The sequence below is a fragment of the Mastacembelus armatus genome, chromosome 14, assembly GCF_900324485.2.
Source record: "Mastacembelus armatus chromosome 14, fMasArm1.2, whole genome shotgun sequence".
NCBI lineage: Eukaryota > Metazoa > Chordata > Actinopteri > Synbranchiformes > Mastacembelidae > Mastacembelus > Mastacembelus armatus.
The window spans coordinates 21,386,323-21,408,375 of NC_046646.1; the positions used below are offsets into that span (position 1 = coordinate 21,386,323).

At 40.3% G+C, this 22,053-nt stretch overlaps 1 protein-coding gene across 1 annotated transcript in view; it reads left to right on the top strand.

Annotated features, from left to right (window-relative positions):
- pdlim4 (PDZ and LIM domain 4) overlaps window positions 1-17,333 on the top strand; it is a 35,490-nt gene extending 18,157 nt beyond the window's left edge. The window contains exons 4-7 of the mRNA XM_026327882.1: window positions 8,231-8,496; window positions 9,370-9,527; window positions 14,757-14,895; window positions 16,144-17,333. Of these exons, the coding sequence (XP_026183667.1) occupies window positions 8,231-8,496; window positions 9,370-9,527; window positions 14,757-14,895; window positions 16,144-16,348 (768 nt within the window). The 3' untranslated portion in view covers window positions 16,349-17,333. The remainder of the gene's footprint in view (window positions 1-8,230; window positions 8,497-9,369; window positions 9,528-14,756; window positions 14,896-16,143) is intronic.
- Window positions 17,334-22,053: the final 4,720 nt, after the last annotated feature.

The following is a 22,053-nucleotide window of genomic DNA, read 5'->3' on the forward strand; positions in this document are numbered from 1 at the left end:
GGCCTTACTGAGGCAGGGTCCTCTTGTCTAAAAAGGGTGGAGCTGGCGTGCAACCAGTCTGTCCACTCATCAGTGGGAGTCTTGACACCTCACAGGACAGTTTTGTTGTCAGTGGCCTAAAGAAGAGTGAGAGAGGCTTTAGCAGATGTAATTAGACCGAGTTGTTTGTGGTCGTGGGATCAGACTTCTCATCTTTGACTCTACTCTGAAATAAACTGCATTTTTATATGATGTATTTTAATGTGTTTTATGTTTTGTGTCAATGTTCAGTTTATAACTTTAGGTCAACGTCTTTTACTCATTGATGAAAATGCTGTTTTTTTTTTTCTCTCCATGTTTTTCTATATTTCATTTCATTTCATTTCAGTCACCATGCAGTGAAGACCTTAACGCCCATTCAGATCCTACACCTTCTCTTTTGTCACCACATTTCAGAACAATAAATGTAGGAAACACCTTCCAGTTTGTGTGACAAATTAAACCCCCTCCACTCGGCAGAACTCTGCTGCAACGGTCTTCATCCCACCATTTCAGCACCATTTTAGACCTTGCTTTGATTAACACAAGGAAATACCAAACCTGAGCTACAACAGTTTATACAAACAGACATGCATGACAGCGTGGCTTTGCGTGTGGGTAATATGAGCATAGAAAATCTTATGCTCTTTTCTCTCGGAGCCTTCCTTTTTCCTCCTTTTCTATCTCTGTAACATCTTATCCAGTTGTTCCTCTCTCTCTCTCAGTGAAGTTTAAAAATGTTCCCCGGTGTCTCATTTAATGAAGCGAACCTGGACGGCTGGAAAAATCCAAGTCAGGGTCACTTTAGCGTCACGCTCAGGTGAATTCTTCTTTGCATGAAAAGAGGAAACATCCATTCCCGGGGGTCACATAAAAGACCAAGGGCTCTCTCTTTCTTTTCGTTCCTGCTCCAGTCAGACACAGCTTGAAGGGTTGTGCTGACACATAACAATGGTGATTGTTTCCCAGACACGTTGTAAACAATACATGCACCGGTGCTTCTCTGACACCGGCTGAACTGAATCCAAATTGAAATATGTGATACTCTTGGCTCAGAGTCGCTTCAAAGATGAGCAGGGTTGGACAGGATGTGGAAAAATGAGCGGTATCAAATCACTGGATGAGAATGACGAGACAGCTCCTGTGCTGCCAGCGAGCTGAAGCAATGTGTCACCTACGGCTGTGTGACCTGCCACATGCTGACTCACGCTGAGGCAGTACGCTTTGGCCAGCAGCTGAAACCAAAAGGGTAGAAACAAAACAATTCCTTTAGAAAAAGCTCACACATTTACTGGTGTTTTTATAGCACACATTGACTCTTAACTAAGGATTTTACAAAAGGAGCATCAAAAGGCAAATTATTACCACTGGAGTGCGATGAAGAATACCTGAACAGTGAGGCATCCACTGATTGTTTTCTTCTGGACTTTCTGTATTTAACATTTCTACTTTTGCTCATGGACTTCTTGTTCTCGACCAGCTGGCCTTGTTGGAAATGTTAGTCTCACTTGTGGGAGTTAGCTACTGAGCAGGAAGTGACACATGGAAGCTGTGAGGTGTTTCCTTTCACCTTGGAAACATGGGAGATTCTAATAAAAGTCAATGAGGAAGGGAATTTTAGATGTAAGAAAGTGCATGAGTCAATACTGTGAGTGCTTTTGCAAAGACTATGGGAGTGTGAGGGGAATTTGGTGGGACTGTATGATGCGTTTCCAAGGAACTGTGTTCAGGTCTTGGCAAGGCTGTCCACAGACTACCGGATGTCATAACCTACTTCCTGAAATAGAATAATTTGATAAGAAGGGGTGGCAGGATGAGATAATGGTGAGGTGTCATAAGTAGAACAGCATGCATGTTTGGTTTTGGCAACCAAATTTAAACTTGAGGTTAGGACTTATAGTTCTGGGAACACAAATGAGTTATTAACAGATGCTTCGTACAGCTTCCAAATTTCATGCAAAATAAAAGGTTGCACAAGGCAGCATGAAGCTAAATGACGTCGAATCATCCTTCACTGAAACTTCTACTATCAGCTCAGCTGGAATATAAAGTTTATTTCATTACTGGACGACCTTAAAAGGCACAGAAACAATCATGACATAGTGTGTTGCTTGTATAAACAGACTCTATATTGTTTTGTACCGACTGGAAGAAACAGTTCAAACCAGCAGCTGAATGAAATGAACCACAGCTCCTATACACACGCTGAATGCTGCCATACCTATGTAGCTGACCTGGGCCTCCTCACTAATGCAGTCAAATAATAAGTATTAGAAACATAATCTCAGCCAAATTGATGCTGATTTAACTTAAGGACATTGCATTGCTGTTACCAACTTCTCGTCCTACATCGTTTTAGGCTTCTTGGCTGTTAATTTTACTCTTGGAGCGGTTTTTGGCACCAGTAAAGTAATACCACCAGACATTTCAGGTTTTCAAAATTCCTTCCACTAATGTGCACTGTGGCAGCTTTAGGTATGAGGAAATGGCTTATTGATCAAACAGTAGTCAAGTCAAACTGTTTTGATATTTATTTTATTTTCTTGGCAGGCAGTATCAGAATATGGCTGCTACACTATCATTAAAGTAATAGCGATTGTGGCCGAGCACTGTGGCCCTGTGGAAAGACTTAGGCCTCATGGTGCGGAAGCTGAGAGATCTGGATCACACGTTATAGAGACTTTCACTCTGAGCCCAGGAGCTGGCAGCTGGAGCTGAACTCTCTGAGCTAACATTAATAGTAGCTGACAGAGAGTCCTTGCATGACTTACAGACAGTAATTCCTTCACTGCTTGGAACTGAATTTTACTTCTCAAAAAACAACGTGTGCATGATACCAGTTTATTTTATGAATGGAACAAAGCAGTTGTTTTCAAATATCTGTCATTAAGAAACACCTGCCTAAGTTAAAAAGTTATAATCTAAAGACTTATATGATTCATGAAAAATGTGTATTTACGCTGCAAAATAATAATGATAATGCAGAAATTTGATCAAAATGTAGGCCCTGAATGAAGCTCAAGAAAATATGTGTACTCGGTCCACTGCTTCTTAATCCCCGACCAGGAAATCTCAGACCAGTGGAGCGTTGCTGGAAAGTCTTTTCGGCAGCTCCACATTCATTTACAGGCCTTTTAGATCACAGACCTGTGACCCTGCATATTTGGTTGTTTGTATTCACTAATCAGCAAGTAATCCCCAGAAATGTCTTTGGGGTTTCCTAATGGAGCCTTGTCTGTTCTGCTTAGCTGTCAGGGGACTGGACATCTGTCACTGAGCACTCACTGCAGGGGAGAGAGGATTTAGAGAGAGACTGCAGAGATCCAGGCTCATTCATAGATTTAGAGTAACCTCCTCTTTCAGTTTTTCTAAGATTAAAAGAAGAATACACTACGTGCATCTATGAACTTTCAGCTATCTTTGTGATTCTGTGTTTTTAGTGGCAGCAGGTGAAGTGATGCAGATCCCTCACCCCTGAAACAACCCAGATCTGTACATAAACTGGCCGAGAATCAGGTTAACAGTAAGCACAGGACAGTCACATGTGTTCAAAGTGAATCATATTATCTAAATAATTTATCCGTAAGAACCAAGTGTAAAGATATTTACCTAAACTGTCTACTCTACAGCATTTTGGATGAATCCTTCTGTGTTCAACTCACCTGTTATGCCTGATTTAGTTCAGCAGTTCAGTCACACCAGCCTTTACAGCTGAAATGAAACCATTAGGATTACTGCTGTTGGTGGCTTTGCTCACATGGTCTAAATCCATATCAAGCTTTCACACCGGGGTCAACTTGGCGAACATGATGTGTGAAGTTGCACCAGTGATCAAAAACAGAGCATCTTGACATTTTAGTGAACTTTAAGAGAGAGACTAAAATAGAGAGGCCTGCTGTAGCTTATTTGCTGTGTTGCAGGCTGTAGTTGGCTGCTTCACAACAGCTGCAATTCAATCCAGTGATGACTTGGCTTTATTTAACAGAGGAAATTGATAAAATATATCATATTTTCATGCATTAGAAGCTTGGATTCCACTGCTACGTTAATCTTCCCCTGAGCAGCCCCACTCTCAGCCGCCTCCTCCCAGTGAGGCACCCAGGGCCAGGCCCAAGCAGCCATGAAGGGTTGGTTTGTGTTTGGTTAGTGGTGCAGAGTGCCATGTCAAACGCTTAATTTCGAAAGTCCAGGGGGAGTAAACCATGCAGGAGGCAGCAGTGAAGGGGGGTGGGGTGCATGTGTTAGCATGAATTTGTGTTTGAGTCTCCAGTGAGTCAGGCAGGCTGAGGTTTCGGTCCTCAGTTAAATACAGGCATATGATTCCTATTAGGGTCCTCTACCTTTTTCTCCTCTTCATCCCCCCGGACACCGCCCTCCCCCAGTCTCTCTACCCTTCTCTGACCAAACTGTGGTTGTGGACTGAGGCACTGGAGCTAAAACTGCAGTATTCTCTCATTCAAGGCCTTGTTCATCAAGGTGATGTTTAGTCAGGTTGACGAATGGAGGAACGTGGTGTCTCTTGCGCTGCAGTTCAGCATAACATAGTGTATAAACACATGTGGACGTAAATATACATGCAAAAACAAACTTCTGTTCTCCTTTACTGTCTTTGTCTCTTTCTTTCCTTCTTGAGCTCACGTGGACAGTCATCCTGAAAAATTAGCCATGCTTGTTTGCAGGAGACGGCGCTGGTTCTTATAACTGTTCTAGGTACTGCTTATGGTTCTCATTCTCCTTCTTTTTATGCCTTTTCCCAAAGTTTCTTTTCCTCTGGGTCGGGAGGAATGCAATAAAGGATTTGGGATAAAATGAAAGAGTTCCCAAAAGAGAAAAATTAGGGAATACATGATCTCATAGATGACTTTTTCAACAGTCTTGTTATTTTGAGTTTCTGTTGAAGATAGACTGAAGCTGCTCATATTCATTTACAACTGTTTTGACTGTATTGGGAAAACAAGATAAGGTTTCCCAGGGAATTGAGGTGATAAGGCATACAGCAGATAAATATGACCCTAATACAGAATCTCTATAGTGTATGTCTTCCAGACATGAAATGGTAGAATAAATCTTCTTAATGAGAAAGTTGGATTACAGCTGATTTTTGCAATAAAAAGAAACAAAGCCACTCTACCTTTAGAGTATACTTGAAAGAGCATAGGTCCTAAATGTTACTAAACTGGCACTTTTATAAGGCAAGCACCAGATGTGCTGACTAATAAATCTGCCATCCACCCAAAGCAAATATCTGCTCACCAGGCATCCAAGGCAAGAGAGGAAAGAGGGTTATGAGAAAGAAAGGACAAAAGGAATTGACGGGGAGGTGCAGAGCAGAAGGAGGTGAACCAGCTCAGGCAGGAGTATACAGGTGAAAATGGCTGAGCATGTACTTACTGCTGACAGCACAGGGATCTACTCAAAGCAGTTGTCTTCAGGTGCAGCACTTTCAGGAAAACTCCCACTTTTTACATTTTTATGGTCTGCATTTGCTTTTGCAGGACACCGGTGGGTATAACAGTTAATGATCTCATTCATTCCTCTAGAGTCAAAGTGCTGGGAGTGAAGAAATGTATCTGTGTTCATTGTACTTAATCCATAACTCCATTTTAAATTACTTAGCACCTCTGCTCCATTTCACTTAGAAAGCACAATATAGTTCACAACCTTTGACAGCAGTTACTAATTACTGTGTTGAGTTTCACAATGGGCAGAGATATTCCACACATTGCCCTTCTTGCCTACATTACCCATAATGCAACTCACTCACAGAGACTCTGGTCAGCGATTTGGATGTGTTATGCTAACAGCAGTTTTAATCGTTATCATGAGACTGTAAGGGTAGAAGGTGTCCTGAGTTTCTCACTTTGTTGCATCTCTGTGACAAACGTCTTCTTTACAGCTACAAAAATAAAACTTGATTTCTTCTCCAGGGTAATTTCTTTGATTGGAATGTCCTTTACTTCTCTTGTTATATATATATATCACCACATATGTTAGCACATAATTACCAGTCCTCCTTCGCATGGGATATTTGCACAGATTAGGAGTCATAAATGTAATGTCTTTGCTGTCATGCCACTGCAGGAGCATGTAACATAATACACTCTCAGGGATTTTACCTCACTTGCTTTCTTTATTCTCCACACAGACATGAATAAGCTTGCCTGACAGTGATACGGTTATTGTACTGATTGTTATCTGCAGCTTTAGCGCTTGTCTAAATATGATAAATTAATCACGGGTTTTTATTAAGGCTAAAAAGTCATGTCGGGACAGTGGTTTGCTCAGAAGAACTTCATCTTTCCAGCATTGGGCATGTTTACAGGAAATTAGAAAAGATAAGATGAATGGAGCAGTAAAATAAAAGATAGCTAGGTTCAAAATGACACGTTAAATAAAGCAAAACATTTAAAACACATATCAAATAGATTAATCCATTAGAGAATTGTTTCTAGAGGAAGCAGTAAAGTTTTGAGCAGTGAAGTAGGAAAACAAGTAGTGAAAATTACAGTGGATGTCTCAGTTAGTAAGTCAGCCACATTCTCAGCTGACCTTGCACTCTCCCCATAGTGTGGACAGGAGGTGGACATTATTGTAGTAATAAATGTTTATTTCCTGAGATTCTTTAATCAACATTATTCCTTGACAAATTCATTTAGCTTCACAAAACTCATAAGTTGCGAGAATCTTTCATCAAGTTCACAAATGGTCCACGGTCTGTGCAAACAAAACTAAAGATAACATGTAGGATCTGCTTTGGCCCATTTGGCCCCGTGGTGAGATCCAGGGTTCAGGGTCTAGTTTGCTTGGAGAGAAAGCTGCAGAGATTTGGGTGTTTCTGACATGCTGCCCAAACAGGGTTTGGCTCCTGGCGTGAGGCTACACTGAGTGCTGACTCCCTGCCTGTTTTAACCATGCATGTCTATCTGCTATGTTCCTCCATCTTTACTGCCTGAGGTTTTAGAAGAGGGGGAAGAAGTGGTTTTAAATTTTTGATATTCATCTGCGTTAACTGCAGGAGGCAGGGCAGTGACAGTGTGCTATTCCAAGTTCAAGATGTGGGCTCGTTGTTGAAGAGGTCTGCCTGTATGAGTGTGTGTGTGGTCCAGGCGGACTGGATGACAAGCTGCAGACCCATCTGCTGAAATGACAGGGGTCCTGAATGGAGAGGCTGTGAACGTTCACCTCCTGTGGCTAAGGCATTGCAGAACAGCCAAAAACACAGCCCCACACACACACGCACATGCACACACACTCATTCCACTGGCTGTCTGAGAATCACTCCATTCTCTTCTTGCTGCATTGCTCAACCTGTAAACAAATCATTTTGTGTCGGCTGACATGTTTATAGTCCAAAGTTATGACCCGCTTCATCATTTGAAACTGTTGGCTATCTCTAGAATTCACAGCACTAAAACACTATCAGAGGTGGTGACATCATTGCAGGCCATACAATAAAACTTTATCTGTAGAGTTCAGTCCCTGAGATGGATGAGGCAGGCTGGCAGTGTGTTATCACTCAAGTGTGCTGATAGCTGTGGTAAACACTGAGCGGCTCAGTGATGTCCCTGTGGCATTTGTGCAAATGCATGAAAAGGGCGTTGACCTCAAGATAAACACACAGTGGTGTAAGTGTAGGTGTCTGTGCATCTGTGCCTCATTAGCCCAGCAGATTCTTCTAAACTAGTTGCAGCAGAGCAACCATGTGGCATGAGAGTCTGCTGTGACACATCGAAATGATACTAATTTAATCTTTTACAGTATATCAGCTCTGTCAGCTTCTATAAACTCCTCATTTCATAGAAAAAGCAGCCAGGAAAAAATATTTACACCACACATGTTCGTTTGTTTTGACAGAAACATCTGCAGGACATCTAATGCGAGCTCCTTCTTAATAAGCCATACTATTAAAGAGGGAAAAACTGAAATGAAGTGGAAAAAGCTTTTCTCTGAAACCTCAGCGCTGCAAGGCCTCGTTTGGGAACAACCAGTGTTTTCACTCTGCAGAACTGTGGTTTTTCAGTCAGGGAACCACTGGGCATGTTTTCATGATCCTGCTCTCTTTTTGCTCTCACTTCCTGAAACAACACTTCATGGTAGATTCTTCTTCATTAACATTAGTAATTATTCCTCTATTGTATAATTTCGCTGTAATTGCAAACCATAAAAAAATCTTACATCTTCCTCTTTTGTACATTTTCTTCTTCCTTTTTAGAATTTCCGCCCCATCACGAGCGGATATGGTGGTTATGGTCGTAAACCTTCATACACCCCCGAACCTCAGTCACCGCAGGCTCCTCAGCCCACTCACCTGAATAACGGACACTCCAGACCCAACAACAGCCACAGCTATGGATACGGCAATGGCACCGGGCACGCTCAGTACAACAATCCAGCAGGACTTTATGCTCACAACAGCAGCAATGGAGACAGATCTCTGCCAAGCAAGATGGGAGGTCTCAGCCTCAGTGCCACCCACAGGTGAGGCCATCACACAGTTTGCACACCACAGGTTTTCCAACTATGTTTGAAAATTACACAGGGAAATAGTAGTAAGTTTCAAGTGACTGTGAAATCCACAAACATTTCCACTCACCAGGTACGACTCTATGTCCACAGATGCACATGTAGATGTGCTGACTCTCTAACAGATGCACATATTTTGAATGTCTCTTGACACACCTGCACAGATGGCCTTCTGGGCAGGAAAAGCCATTTGCTGTTGTTCAGCCCCTCAAGTGAGCAATAAATGTGTATGTTTAGTCTCCCAGTGAACATCCTTTGCAGCACCATCCTGGGACTGCTCATTCTCCACTTTCTCTTCATGCTCTCTGCCGACTTTCACCATATTTGCCTCTTTCTCTCTATCTCTTACTCAGTCTGACTTTCACTAACTCACACACATGTACACTAACACACACATGTACACTAACACACACACACACACTCAAGCTGCACTGAAACTCTTCCTTCAGACCCCTGTGGGGAGTCTGGACACAAGCATGCATTTAAGTGTGTCAGGATTTAAACACACCTGTCACCACACATCTCCCAGATATCTGAAAGTATCAAATGAACACAGTCTGTCCTGCTAGGTTGGGAATAACTTAACGGATGGATGATGATGCAGAACCATATAAACAGAACTGTTGTGAATAAGACTTCATGGTTGTGGAATCACATGAGAGTAAAGTACACCCCTTTGTTTTCCCTCTGCACAGCTATTTCTGCTATTTCTGAGATTTACTCTACACCATCTGTTCAAACAAAGAAAAGTGCTATATTTTCTGTATATTTGGGTCTCCATATTTGTACTCCAATAATAGTGTATCTTGCCTTTCTTGTCTCTTTCAGCCCAGAGCCTCCAGTACACTCCCCCCTGAGCCGTAATGGTTTTGACGCACAATCAGACGTCTACAAGATGCTGCAGGACTATGAGGAGCCCGTGTCTGAACCCAAACAGTCCGGCTCCTTCAAATACCTCCAGGGAATCCTGGAGGCTGAGGATGGAGGTAGGGATTTCTTGTTTGGAGGGTGTTTGTGTGTTTAAAAAAAAAAAAAAAATCAAGTGATTTAACAGCAAACTACACTTCATGCATATCATGCTATAGGAAAAAGGAAAAGGAAAATTACTGTGGCAAATAGAGGCATCAGAAAATCAGTGATTAAAAATTGACACCTTTTTTGCAAATTGTGTCTGTTTGCTGTTTTAATGCTGACTGAAATGAATGAGCAGGTATAATGTGGCAAGCTGCTGGGTCACATTGTTTGTAGGTCTATACTCTGGAAATTTCTTCGTAACCGTTTCCTGCTCTGTGGATGAGGCTTGTTATTCCAGCCAAAGGAACATCTTGGTCAGGCAGCTTCTGTCTGCCTGTTGTGAACTCGTCTTTCTAACTGGCATAGTTTTCCTTTTATAGGAAGACGCCGACAGCGAGGATAGGGAGGAAGGGTGAAAGAGAAAGCAAGTCAGAATGAGCGAAAACAAGAGACGGGGCAAGTAGGGGAAAGATGAAGTGCTTTAAATAGCTCACACTGATGAATAGAGGAGGGAAGTTTTGGTAAGGCAATTTACTGCAAAAACAACCCCACAAAGGACAATAAAGTGAGAAATATGGTTTTCCTGTTTGTCTTCTGACCACTTGGCATTCCAGCTTTTGAGGAGGAGTCATGTGATGCTGCTAGCAGCAGTGGAGGAATAATCCCTGAAACTAAAGCCTTTTCTTCAGGTTCCTTGTTTATCTCAAAAGCAGTGCAAAAGCTGTGCCAGAAGTAAACATAAGCCAAGCGTTGGTATGTTAAAGCTGATGACCTGTGAGCACAGAGACTCAGTGATTGTTTTTTTTTCTCACCTCAGCAGCTAAAACTGAGGAGCCTTTGAGAGCTTTAAGGCCTTTAACCCTTATTATGATGACTGGAGTGTTACCAGGTGTAAATGTATGACTCTGCAAATCAGCATGTCTGCTCAATAACCTTTTCCATTTCCAAATAAATCTTATAATGTACGTATATTTTTCTTACAGTCATCTATGCAAACTCTTAATTTGCTCTCAAATAAGACAATGTGACCACAGAAAAGTTTTGCTCTAAGAGAGTTTACAGCTGTGGTTCGACTGATGTGAGTTTTGGATCTTAATACTGCCACAGCTGTTTTTGTTAGAGATCATAATGATGGCTAATACTGAGTATTTTCATTTAAAAAACATGTCATTAATATGTCTCCCTGGGCCTATTTCACAAAATTTGCAACCTGAGATCATTGTCTCGTATTTCGTTTTGATTCTTTTAACCGAAAAACACCACACAGGTGACCGGTTCATGAGCGTGGAGGAGGACTGAGTGACACTGAACATAAAGCTGACACTGTCTTGCATGTGATCAAGATAACCAGGGCACTGATATATACTGCTATAAGTAAGTGTATGAAATAAGTACAGCTTTGAAACATTGTTGAAAAAATAAACAACGTTCACCTCCTTTTTTTGACACCCAGGAGCAGTAGCACCAATAAGATAAGCTGCTATCAGATCTTCACTATCTGACTTCTTTAGCAATACAGTTTTCAGTCAAACCTCAGCAGCGTCTAACTGTTTATTTGTCTGTGTGAGGAAGCAGACAACCACAATGATCTGAAGCATTATCTTTGGTCAAAACATATAATTAGGCCATTTAAATAGAAAAGCCTCAGATTATTATATTATAAAATAAAGCACTGACTATTACACTCAAAGTGATGAGAGGAAGGAAGAAGGAAAGAAAGAGACTGATGCTAATTACAGGCAAATGGAGGGAGAGTAAGTGGCACTGAGGAAGGATTCAAGAGATTAAAAGGAAACTGCTGTCAGTGGTCTCTCAGCTTGGGAGCCAGTCGGGTTGATTGACAGACTAATTCCTGGATGAAACACCTCGTGTTTACATTGGGATCATTTTAAAAGCTACCGTTCTCTCTGTTGAATGTTTTGAATGTTTGCTGGTGACATTTAATCTTTGCGAGAGTGTGAGATCCCGTGACAGATGTTGCTATAGTCTGGTCCTTTTTTTCCAGCTGGAACAAAAGAAACACATAAAATAAAACAACTGAAGTTGTTCAGATTAAAGTAAAATCATCCTGACTTTGAATGCATGCCTTACTGTCATGCTTTTAATTCACCTCTTTGTTGCCTTTTGAAGGAAAAAGCCCCAGTAGATGCTGAGCTGATTTTCAGCGACTTTTAAAGTTAAAGCAAACAAGAGTTTAAGTTTCCCAGAATTCCACAGGCGTCACCATGATTGGACAGCAGCGTGGATGGAAGATGGGTGGGGTGACTCTTAAATATCAGTGTTCAGTTACACCCAGTGTATGTTTTAAAAAAGAAATGTTGATGCTTGACTTGATGCAGAAGGCATTTTATAATGTCTGTCTTCATTAATGTTTGAGTTTCAGGGGAATTAAAGGGGCAGACTGGCAGGAGACAACATGATGGGGGACCATGTGTTTATTTAGCTGAGAAAGAGATAAACACAGTACCAGCAACCTCTCTGCAGCACCACCCACTCTCCAAACATCAGTTATTTGTTGAAAGAAACGTATCACATTTGTACTGTTTCCAGAAAAGTGACTTTCCATCAGTGTGCTGTTTTTTTCAGCAGATAGCATGTGAACAGTGATGAAAGCTGGCCACCAACCCAGTACATGGAAAATTGCTTAGAAAAGAAGCAGACATTGCCCTTTCTCACAATAAAAGCTTTGTGAATCAAGACATCCATCAGCATCACTGCAGTGTGGAGAAACACTTGTCCAAACACTGATTGCCTCCTGGAATATGACATGTAAACTTGAAATGCTAACATATAATTAGATCTGTGACTTTGCAGCAAAAAACATATGTGAAGTTAAATGAATTTGCCTCAGTGAAGCTATTTGAATGTCATTAGAGTGGTCTGTAATCGTGACTCCAGCTTATGTAGGTGAATGTGGATGTGAAATTTGAAAGAAAAGAGAAGGAGCCTTCAGATTATTCTACAGGGAGAAGACACAAGTTCACAAGCTCAAGATTTCTAGTCAAGTCCAAGTAAACATGGGATTGGAGAATTGGGACTTTTATATTGCACTTTCAGTCTGTTCATTTTCTTTTCATATTCCTTTATTTGCTTACTTTATACAAGCGATGCCCGTTAAGTGCTCAGTTTGCAGTGATGTGAAACAAACAAAACCAAAACTTTTCCCTAGAAAAGTTGTAGATAGAACAACAATCTAAATATTATCACAATGTTTTTCTATTTTAAGATTTGCTTTGCCTTTCCCTCGAGCTTTAGATGGAGACGCACATGAGTGTGTGACTGTTTTACAAGAAGTCTGGTTGATATTAGTCACAGTGTAGGACACACACATTACACTATGAATGTTGCATTGGGTGAGAGATGTGGTGTAATCGGTCAACTTAGCACTGTCTGTCAAAGGCAATATGGAGTCTGTCTGCATTTGGCAACAAAACATATGGGTCCTAATCAGTCTGGCTATTTAAAAATGACAGACAAACCCTCGTTCAGTCTGTTTTTTCTGTCTGCAGCCGTGCAAAAACTTTTATTTGTCGATTTTCCCCGCTGTGAGAAAGTCACAGGAGCATTGCACATAAAAGCTTTTCCATTAGAGTGCGTCATCAGGTAATAGAGACATTAATTCCACAGATAACATACAGCTAATGTCAGCTTTTAAAAACACCATGGAGCACTAAGAAGTTAAATTCTGCTGAGACTTTAATCAGGTGCCAAATGTGAGGTAATTAGACTGTGGTTAGTGACAGTGATAGGTGTCCTGTTGGCCTGAATAGCTTGTAAGGGAAGTTGTATTTGACAGTTCATGGCAGTGCCCCACTGGTCTACCCTGGTTCACTTGGAAACCCTGGAGTGGGTCCAGCTATCCAGTTTTAAATATGCCCCTTTCATGCATTGCAGTGAGGCATTACTAAGCTCCTGATGGTTGGAGTTAATCTTAATAAAAGAATGTCTCCCTTGTGAAGGCAGCAACCCATGTCCACCACCATCCCTCAGTCACTTCTGTGTGAAACTGTAACAACGCAGAGCAAATGAACATTGCATACTGTTAATGTCCCATAATGCAATGTTTTTTCATGCTTTATGCTCGCGTTTCTTTTGGCTAAAACAGAGAAATCTGTGTTCAGTTTGAGATAAATTTTTATTTACCACAAAGAAGATGTATCAGACAGTTTTGCCAGTAAGAACGATGTCATGTCACCACTCCACACCACTTGTGTGATTGTAGCGTATGAGTGTGATGGTTGTAGCAGGACGCTCTAACATGGGGTGTTTTCCCTGCTATGTTTCGAGCCAGTCTGACTGATGAATGCTTCCTAGGAAATGCCACACCAGGCTCTGACACTTGAATGGTGTGCACAGAAAGGTGTGAGAGACACACAGGGGTCAAGGAGAGGCTAAGGCAGAGTGGAGAGGAGTGAATTCAGTGACTGTGATGCAAAGGGAGAGTGAAAGCAGATTCATTTCATTATTACAATATTTGTGAATAACAGCAGTGGATTTTACATGGGATTGTATTTCATGGAATCTAAAAACTAATGCACACGTTTCTTCAATATAATGACAAGCAGAAAAATGTCCTAGGGAGAGTAAAGGAATGAACAGGTAGAAATGTTCTGTAACAAAATTAAGGAGAAATATGAAGGCCTGTTGTATTAGACTGTATTACTTGTAGCCAGGTGTGCTTAATAATTGGAAACATAAATCATGCTTTATATCACAAATCATGTGAAGCCTGTTTGATTGATGATCATCAAAAGCAGCACTGCAGGTTCCCTCAAAGAGCTGCATGTTTTCATGCGTCACAATGTGCATATTGTGCCAAATCTATTAGAAAGTCATCTGTCAAAAAAGTGACAGAAGACAAACACTAATGTGCACAATAATAGTAGTGTGTGTGTTGTTCAGCGGGTACACTAATTACTTTGTGACAGTACTTCATATGGATACCTGCACTATGTCTTTATGCCAGCAACTAACACATGTCACACAAGGAAGAGCAGATATAATGGGAACTAGCTGAGTGGAGAGCAGACACTGACACCTTGGAAGCTATTGTGGGAAATATTTACCTTTGTGTCACCACCCTGCTACAAACCTGACATCCACCATGATTTAGCCTTACCTGGGATTTAAAGGAGAATCTCTTACAGGGTGCATACACAAACACAAAAATATATATTTATTCTTGGGTTTGTTATTTCTAGGTGTGTCTCCAACAGAGAGAATGAGAAACTTAAAGTCTCCAGTCAGGTCTCCAATCACCAAGCTGGGAAGCCCCATCCCCAGCCCCATGTCTGGTCTTCAGATGCTGCCCCAGTGCACACGCTGCTGTAGTGGCATTGTGTAAGTATTGTTTACTTTTTAGTAAATATAAAGATGTGGAATGTATATCACGATACATCAGTTTAGTTCATTTCTTATTTCAACACCAAAGTACAATGTGTTCTAAAAATCTAATTTGATTGATTGACGATACAGCATAAAACTGAACGGTATAAAAAATATGGTTACTGTGGTGAGGATATAATACTGAAAATATGAATGATTTATTCTCACATTTGCCGTTAAAACAGTTTTAATCACCATCTGGGAAGGATATTTTTTCCACTTGTTTTTATCACTCCACCTGTGGTCATAAATTTTTAAGAGTGATGTGAGTCAGAGTTCTTCCCTGACTTTGAAACAAAGAGGTTAACTTGCACAGGTTGATCTGCATCAAACCTGCTTTTCAGAAAAATCTTTTAATAATTAAACTTGCCATCCTTTACACACACACACAGACACACACACACACACACACACACACACACACAAGCTGTGTATATGCAGTATATTCAAACCGCACATATGCACATAGGGTTATATAGGCCTACAAAACCTTTGCACAAGCACAGGCACACACCTTTTTCTGCAAAAGTAACATGCACCGGTAATCTCCCATCTATAAAAGCAGCTGTAGGTAAGCAGTGAAGTCATTGGCTTACTTTACTCATTAACAAACACTCTTTGTAGGGGCTTGCAGGGGCACAACAAGGCTGTTAAGACCTGGGAACATTTTACAGCTTTTTAAACAAATATAGAGCACTGTGTCAAAAGTTTATCCTGCAAGTCGTAGTTGGATAGGGACAGGAGCTGAAAAAAGAGACAGGCTTATGACTGAATGGTCTCTGGCCAGAATCCCGAGTCCAGAAAGGAAAGTCTTTTTGGGAGCAGCAAATGAATAACGCCTAAAATATCTGCTGTCACTGTGTGAAAGCAATGAACCTTTAAATGCACCAGTGTTGAGCAGTGGGCAGCAGAATAAACATCTGCTATTCAGCTCCTGGGTGTGATAGTTTGAATGAATGGAATATTCTTTGAAAACTTTCTTGTAATATGACAGTGAGATATATTCAAATGTTGACTATAGAATTACTTTGCTTTTTTTTTTATTTCCATGCAGCTATAACAATAATTATCTAAAAAGTAACAATATTTTTTTTGTTTTTAGGCCCCATGTGTTTTTATTATTATTATAGGCTTCTTGCACATTGCTTTGCTTTTTCCAAATACCACATCTAAGCCTCTGTCTCCCTTCATCTTTTTACCCAGCGGCACCATCGTGAAGGCCAGGGACAAGCTCTACCACCCCGAGTGCTTCATGTGTGACGACTGTGGCATCAACCTAAAGCAGAGAGGCTACTTCTTCCTCGAGGACAATCTGTATTGTGAGACCCATGCCAAAGCACGCGTCAAGCCTCCTGAGGGCTATGATGTTGTTGCAGTGTACCCCAACTCCAAGGTGGAGCTAGTCTGAGACAGACATGGAGCTAGCTGTACTGATTTTTAACTGGGAAGCCAAAGTATGGGAGACTGGGGCAACTGGGCGTCCTAGCCTAGATTTATCAGGCTCTGTCAAGTAGAAATGCCGATCTTGGATCAGTTTTGCTTTTGGGATAGTGCTATGAAGCTTGTGTTTCAGTGACCCGAGATCAGAGTTTCTGCACTGACAGACTTGATAAATGCTCCTTATATGTCTTAGGGGTATCCCAAAACTCCAGCACATTAAAAAGCTGACATTGTATGCTATTTCCCAACAGCCCTCATCTCTCGTCTGTCTGTTTAGAGTGAATTCTAGGTATAAGTGGACCAGTGAAACTATGTGATTTTACTGAGCAGCATTGACTAATGGTAATTACAGAAGCCTGGTGTGGGCTCCAAGCCTGAGCAGTGAAGGGTCCTGGAATGGTGAGGACAGGAAGTGTCTTTAAGTGAGGTAAAAAGACTGAAACATCCGAACCCACAGCAGTTGTGTGCTAAAATGTAGTTGTCTGACTAACAAGAGGGCAGAGATGTCAGGTAATTTGGTACATTCGTTTTTTTTTTCTTGGATATCTAACTTTAGGTGATCTGTGCAGGGTGTGTCCTGCCTCACGCCCCATTTTATTCACCCTTTAGACGGATTTAGACCACCCTTTTTAACTAAGAATTTACTTTTTGTAGATTTGTGAGTTACATAGTCTAGCTTTAGGGTCATATTCAGAAAACAGTGTTAATATGCACATTCATAGCCACATCACATACACAGTATAGTACTAGAGTATGTAATAAACAACAAACACTAAAAGTCAGAAGAAAATAGAATGAGATGTTAATGCAGTTTGAAATAACTCCAGCTTTCTGTTTTTCTAAAAATCAGCACATCCGTTTATGACCAGCATAATATGCAATGTCCCATGACAACTCTCACGCAAGCCTTAACGTTAGAACCACAATCTCTGTGTGTGTGTGTGTGTGTGTGTGTGTGTGTGTGTGTGTGTGTGTGTGTGTGTGTGTGTGGTGCTTTCCACAACAGATTGCTGTGTTTGCTGTGATGAATTGTGCAGAGTTGGTTTTTTTTCTGCCTTTTGCATTTAGCTTTCATAACAACAATAACAGTTTCCCATGCAGCGTGCTACATTAGAACATTGCCCATGTTTTGGAAAGCTTAGGGTGTACTGTTATATTGTGCAGGTTGTGGTAATGGGGTTTAAAGGTTTCAGTCTTTTTTAACAATGTTAGATATTACACATTATACTTCTGGATGGATTTGCATTTGTAATTTACATGTATGCAGTTTACTGACTTTCAAACCTGGTCTTTAAACTAGGGAACATTTCTGTTCTGATTGTCACTTTCTGTGCTCTCTTTTGAGTTATTTGAGACAATACTTCATCATTTTCTGTAAATCAGGTTCAGAAAAATTGTGAGTTTCTGGAGTGTGCGTCCGTATACTTTGGTGAATGGGTTTAGCAAGCCTCAACCTATTGTAAAAGCCTCCGTGTATTCAAGCAACACCTTCTAAAAACTAACTCTGCAGGAGACGTCCTTAAAGCTGTGTAAAACGGCAACCTCGATTTATATTCCCCGAACTGCAAGAAATAAGACTTTAATGATGAAGTAAATTTGTCTGATGCAGTGAATGTATGTAGTGATGACATTTTGAACAGGTGTGATACACTTTCAGAGAAGATTAATTAAAGTGCTTCTGGCTTATGCACCTGACTGAGAGAAGAATTCAAACTCCCACACAGAAGAATTCCCATTTATAAAGACAAGAGCTCTCTGGTTATGTTAATTAAAACCACTCTAGCTTGACAGCAATATGCTCTCTGCTCCTCATGACAACTCTGAAAAATGTTCATGTGCATTTGAAACAGGAGATGTGGCCATAGAAAACTGTTAGAAACTCATAAACTTAGACTGCACAGCCTACAACATGTGGGAGTAATATTCACTTTGTTTAGTTTTTTGGACGCACTACATAGATACATTACAGTTGCTCTTTGGATGAGGGGAAGAAGACAGAAGTTGGAAGTATGCATAGTTGTATTCCCTGCTTACTATGAATTCAGATTTCTGGTCACAGCCAAGGCCATGAAGCAAATGAATTATACTTCTACATTTCCTCTGAGGCAAGGGAACAGAAGGGGGTGTGAAAGAGAAATGAGGGGACGGCATGTATTTTCTTTCCTTGACAGAAATTCTTTCTGCAAGAAGAAAGAAACCTGCCATTATAACTCCAACATGTGGCCGTCAGTCTGTCTTATTGGGAATAGTGGGGGGAAAAAAACTGGGTGAAGAGTAATTTTTATTCTTGTTTGAAAAATGTTTCTAGCAAAACTATTTTTGTAATTTGAAATAAGAATGATAAGATTCATTTTTTGCAGTGCTGATATTGACAATGTTTCCTCTATATCAACAGTGTTGTGTAGCTGCTGGTATAACATCTAAACTAGATAGCTTGTAAATTATGTGAAAATTTGATTGCTACCACGTGTCTTTGGTATTGTACATATTTGTTTAACATATATACATGTCACTCATGCTTTTGCATACACTGTCTTTAAGTGACTTTCTTGACACAATTCTTCTTCTAATTTTTAACTTATTGTTCTACCAGCACCTGGTTTTGTTCTGCATTTTCTTACATGCTTTTTTCTAGAATCTAAATAAAGTGATAATTACATCTCCATCACATTTTTTTTCACAAGGTCTACTGGTCTTAACTTCAGAAAGTCCCCTCAGAATAGTTCAAGAGCTGAACAAGGGATTTTATTTCTCTTAGTTTTACACCCCAGGTCTGACATGGCAGTTTCTCCATAACACACTTCATAACTATATCCTCAGACGTCCACTTTAGAGAAGCCTTAAATCTGAGCATAAACCCAGTCTCGTGTTCTCATGGTGTTGTCTTATACAACTTCATTGCCCATGAGAAGAAGTTTGTTTTTTAGCTGTAGATCAGCAGCCAGGCTGCTGTATGTACACAGGCATGAAGTAATCTCTCTTTGCTCATAAACATAAACTAATGGGTCCTGGTGTTGGAAAGAGTGTAAATTAAAGTAGGGCTTTAAAAAAGTTGCCATGTCTAGATGTTTCTCTTTATGACAACTGTGCATTTATGAGGGTCAACAGCATTTTGTTTGTGTACATGAAACAGTAAAACACTTTAAGGTGTCGTGCAAACAAGTTTTAAACTGGATTACTGAGTGGTTCTTGTAGGTGCTGCAGTTCACGTGTTTGTTTACTGTTACACCTTCATCTATGGAGGTTTAATTAAAACCTGATTTTGGCCAATAATAACTTAAACAATGAACTTTTACTGCATCTAAGGTTAGATTCACTCTAGACATCATTGCACATCATATCTGAGAAAGCTAATCTGAGTTAGTCTGGATTAAAAGGAGGTACTTTAGCACAGCTTCATCCAACCAGGAGATGAGGAGCCAATTTATACTACATTACTACATTACATTAAATGGCTTTGTGCCTTTGGTACCATTTTATTCAACAACCATCGTGCAACGCAGCCTGTGCAGATATCAAATGAATTATTAAAGGGAGGAATGTGAGACTGAAGGGCTCAAGAAAAGAAGTCAAGAGAGCGGGTGTGAAGACTCCTCTGAATACGTTTGTTTCATCAGCATTACATTTGCTAAGGTTTACTATATGAATAACAATCACGTTTTGCTGTCAATCCCAATATAAAGAGGTCAGAGTCCTCATGGATGGTCATTTCATAAAATATTTATAGCCCCTAACCTTTTCATGCTTTATTGTTTTATTGATTTAATTTGAAATAGATAAAATTCAAGTTTTTCCTATTAGTTGGCCCTCAGTGACCAATCGTGATAAAGTGAAATATAATAAGTATTCAGACCCTCTACTGTGGCACTTCAAACTATGGTCAACTGCATCTTGTTTGCTTTAATTATTCTTGAGATGTGCCTGGTCTTGATCTGGTGCTTTAAAGTCCATAAGTTTGGGAAAAATTCAGTTTAATCCAGTTGTGTATGTTTGTGTCTGCAAGAGGCTCTGGATACATTTACTGCTAAGTGAATTTCCTGAATGTTACGTGATAATGGAGTCAGAAAACCTTAGATGCATATGTACCTAAGAAAAAAACGTAAATGGTACATTATTCATTGAACTAAATATGAAAAATCTATTGTGGAAAAAGTTCACTTAGCAGACCCACACAGTGAAGTGAAATGAAAGCAGAGGCAGTGAGAGGGACACAGAGAAAGAAACAGATGCTTTGATTCACGGAAAGAATTCAGCTTCTCACATCTATAAACATTTAGTCCACTTTATAGATAAACACTTCAAGTTGCAGAGAAACAGCTTGCTCTGCTCTGCAGACTATTGCACCTCCACTTAACCAACTGGTGTATTGTCTAGCACATCTGCAAGCACAGACTCAGCAGTTTCCTTTAAGTGACTTCCAAATCCATCAATTTCCTCTCTTATTTCTGCAACCCTACTGCCATCTTTATGGAGCAAACTGTTCATTTCTGGCTTGTGGCTCCATACAGTGCCAACCTGTTGCCCATGACAGTGATTTGTAGTGTCTTACTGGATGAGTGCCTGCTGTATCAGAGCCTGTACATACAGCAGAACAACATTCTAGCCGTTCCTCCCCAGATATAAGTTCCATAACTCAAAAAGTCTCTAAAAAGCAACACACAACACTTTCATTTATTACAGTTCAGGTTTTAGAAGGTATAATGTAGAGCTCTGTTAGAAAAGAGTTTGGAGATTTAGCTTCATATGAACACTAGCAATTGAGTGTGTAACAATAGACTGACAATAGTTCCTTTCTAATGGCTGCAGGGTAAGACAATAAAAATCATGACCGCAGTGAAATATTAAAAGCCTTTAAAGTGTGGAACATTGCTGGGATTGTTATTTAAGACTTCAGTCGGTTTCTATGTTGTTTTGGAAAAGTTTAAAGCTGATAAGGTTCAAATGTAATAAAGATTTCACATGAAGAGCAGCAGTGCTTGCACAATATTTACACCGTGGCTAGAAAACATACAAAGGCACTTGGTTTTATCTTGTCCTCAGGAAGAATGTAACATGCAGATGTTTCATCAGAATGAAAAGTGCTTTTTTAAAAATTATTTTTGTTATAAAGAAGCAAAATTTACCACATAATTTCCTTGTCTCTTACAATTGTGTGCGTGCTACAACAAATAACATAGACACATTGTTGGAATCTGGCTGCATGTATTCCCAGTTGAACCATGTAGAAAAATTGTTATGGAAATGTTATTAGGTCCTTGTAGGGAGATTGAAGAGAAATATGGAAAATGACATTTGCTTCTTTCATTCAAAGATTGGCTGAAATTCTGAAAGAGGGTTGTTTGTCTATATTTATGACTACATATGTGTGTGTTTTTGTGTTTCCTCAGTGGGGACAAAATTTACACAGAAGCATGACAGTTTGTTTATATACAATACCCTCATGGTTTGTTTGCGAGGCTTTTCGTGTATTTGAATGGAAGCCCCTTGATCCTGCTAATGTTGTGGTTGGCCTTGTCAGTGGGATGAAGCTCTGATTAAGCCTTGCTTTGATTCTCATTAAAAGGGGATTTGGAAAGAGACAGTCACTGATCTTGAGACGTCCACAGGATGACCTCAGACCTGCTCAGCTCTCAGACAAGCAATAAATTCTAGTGAGGGAAAAACAGCAGGTGG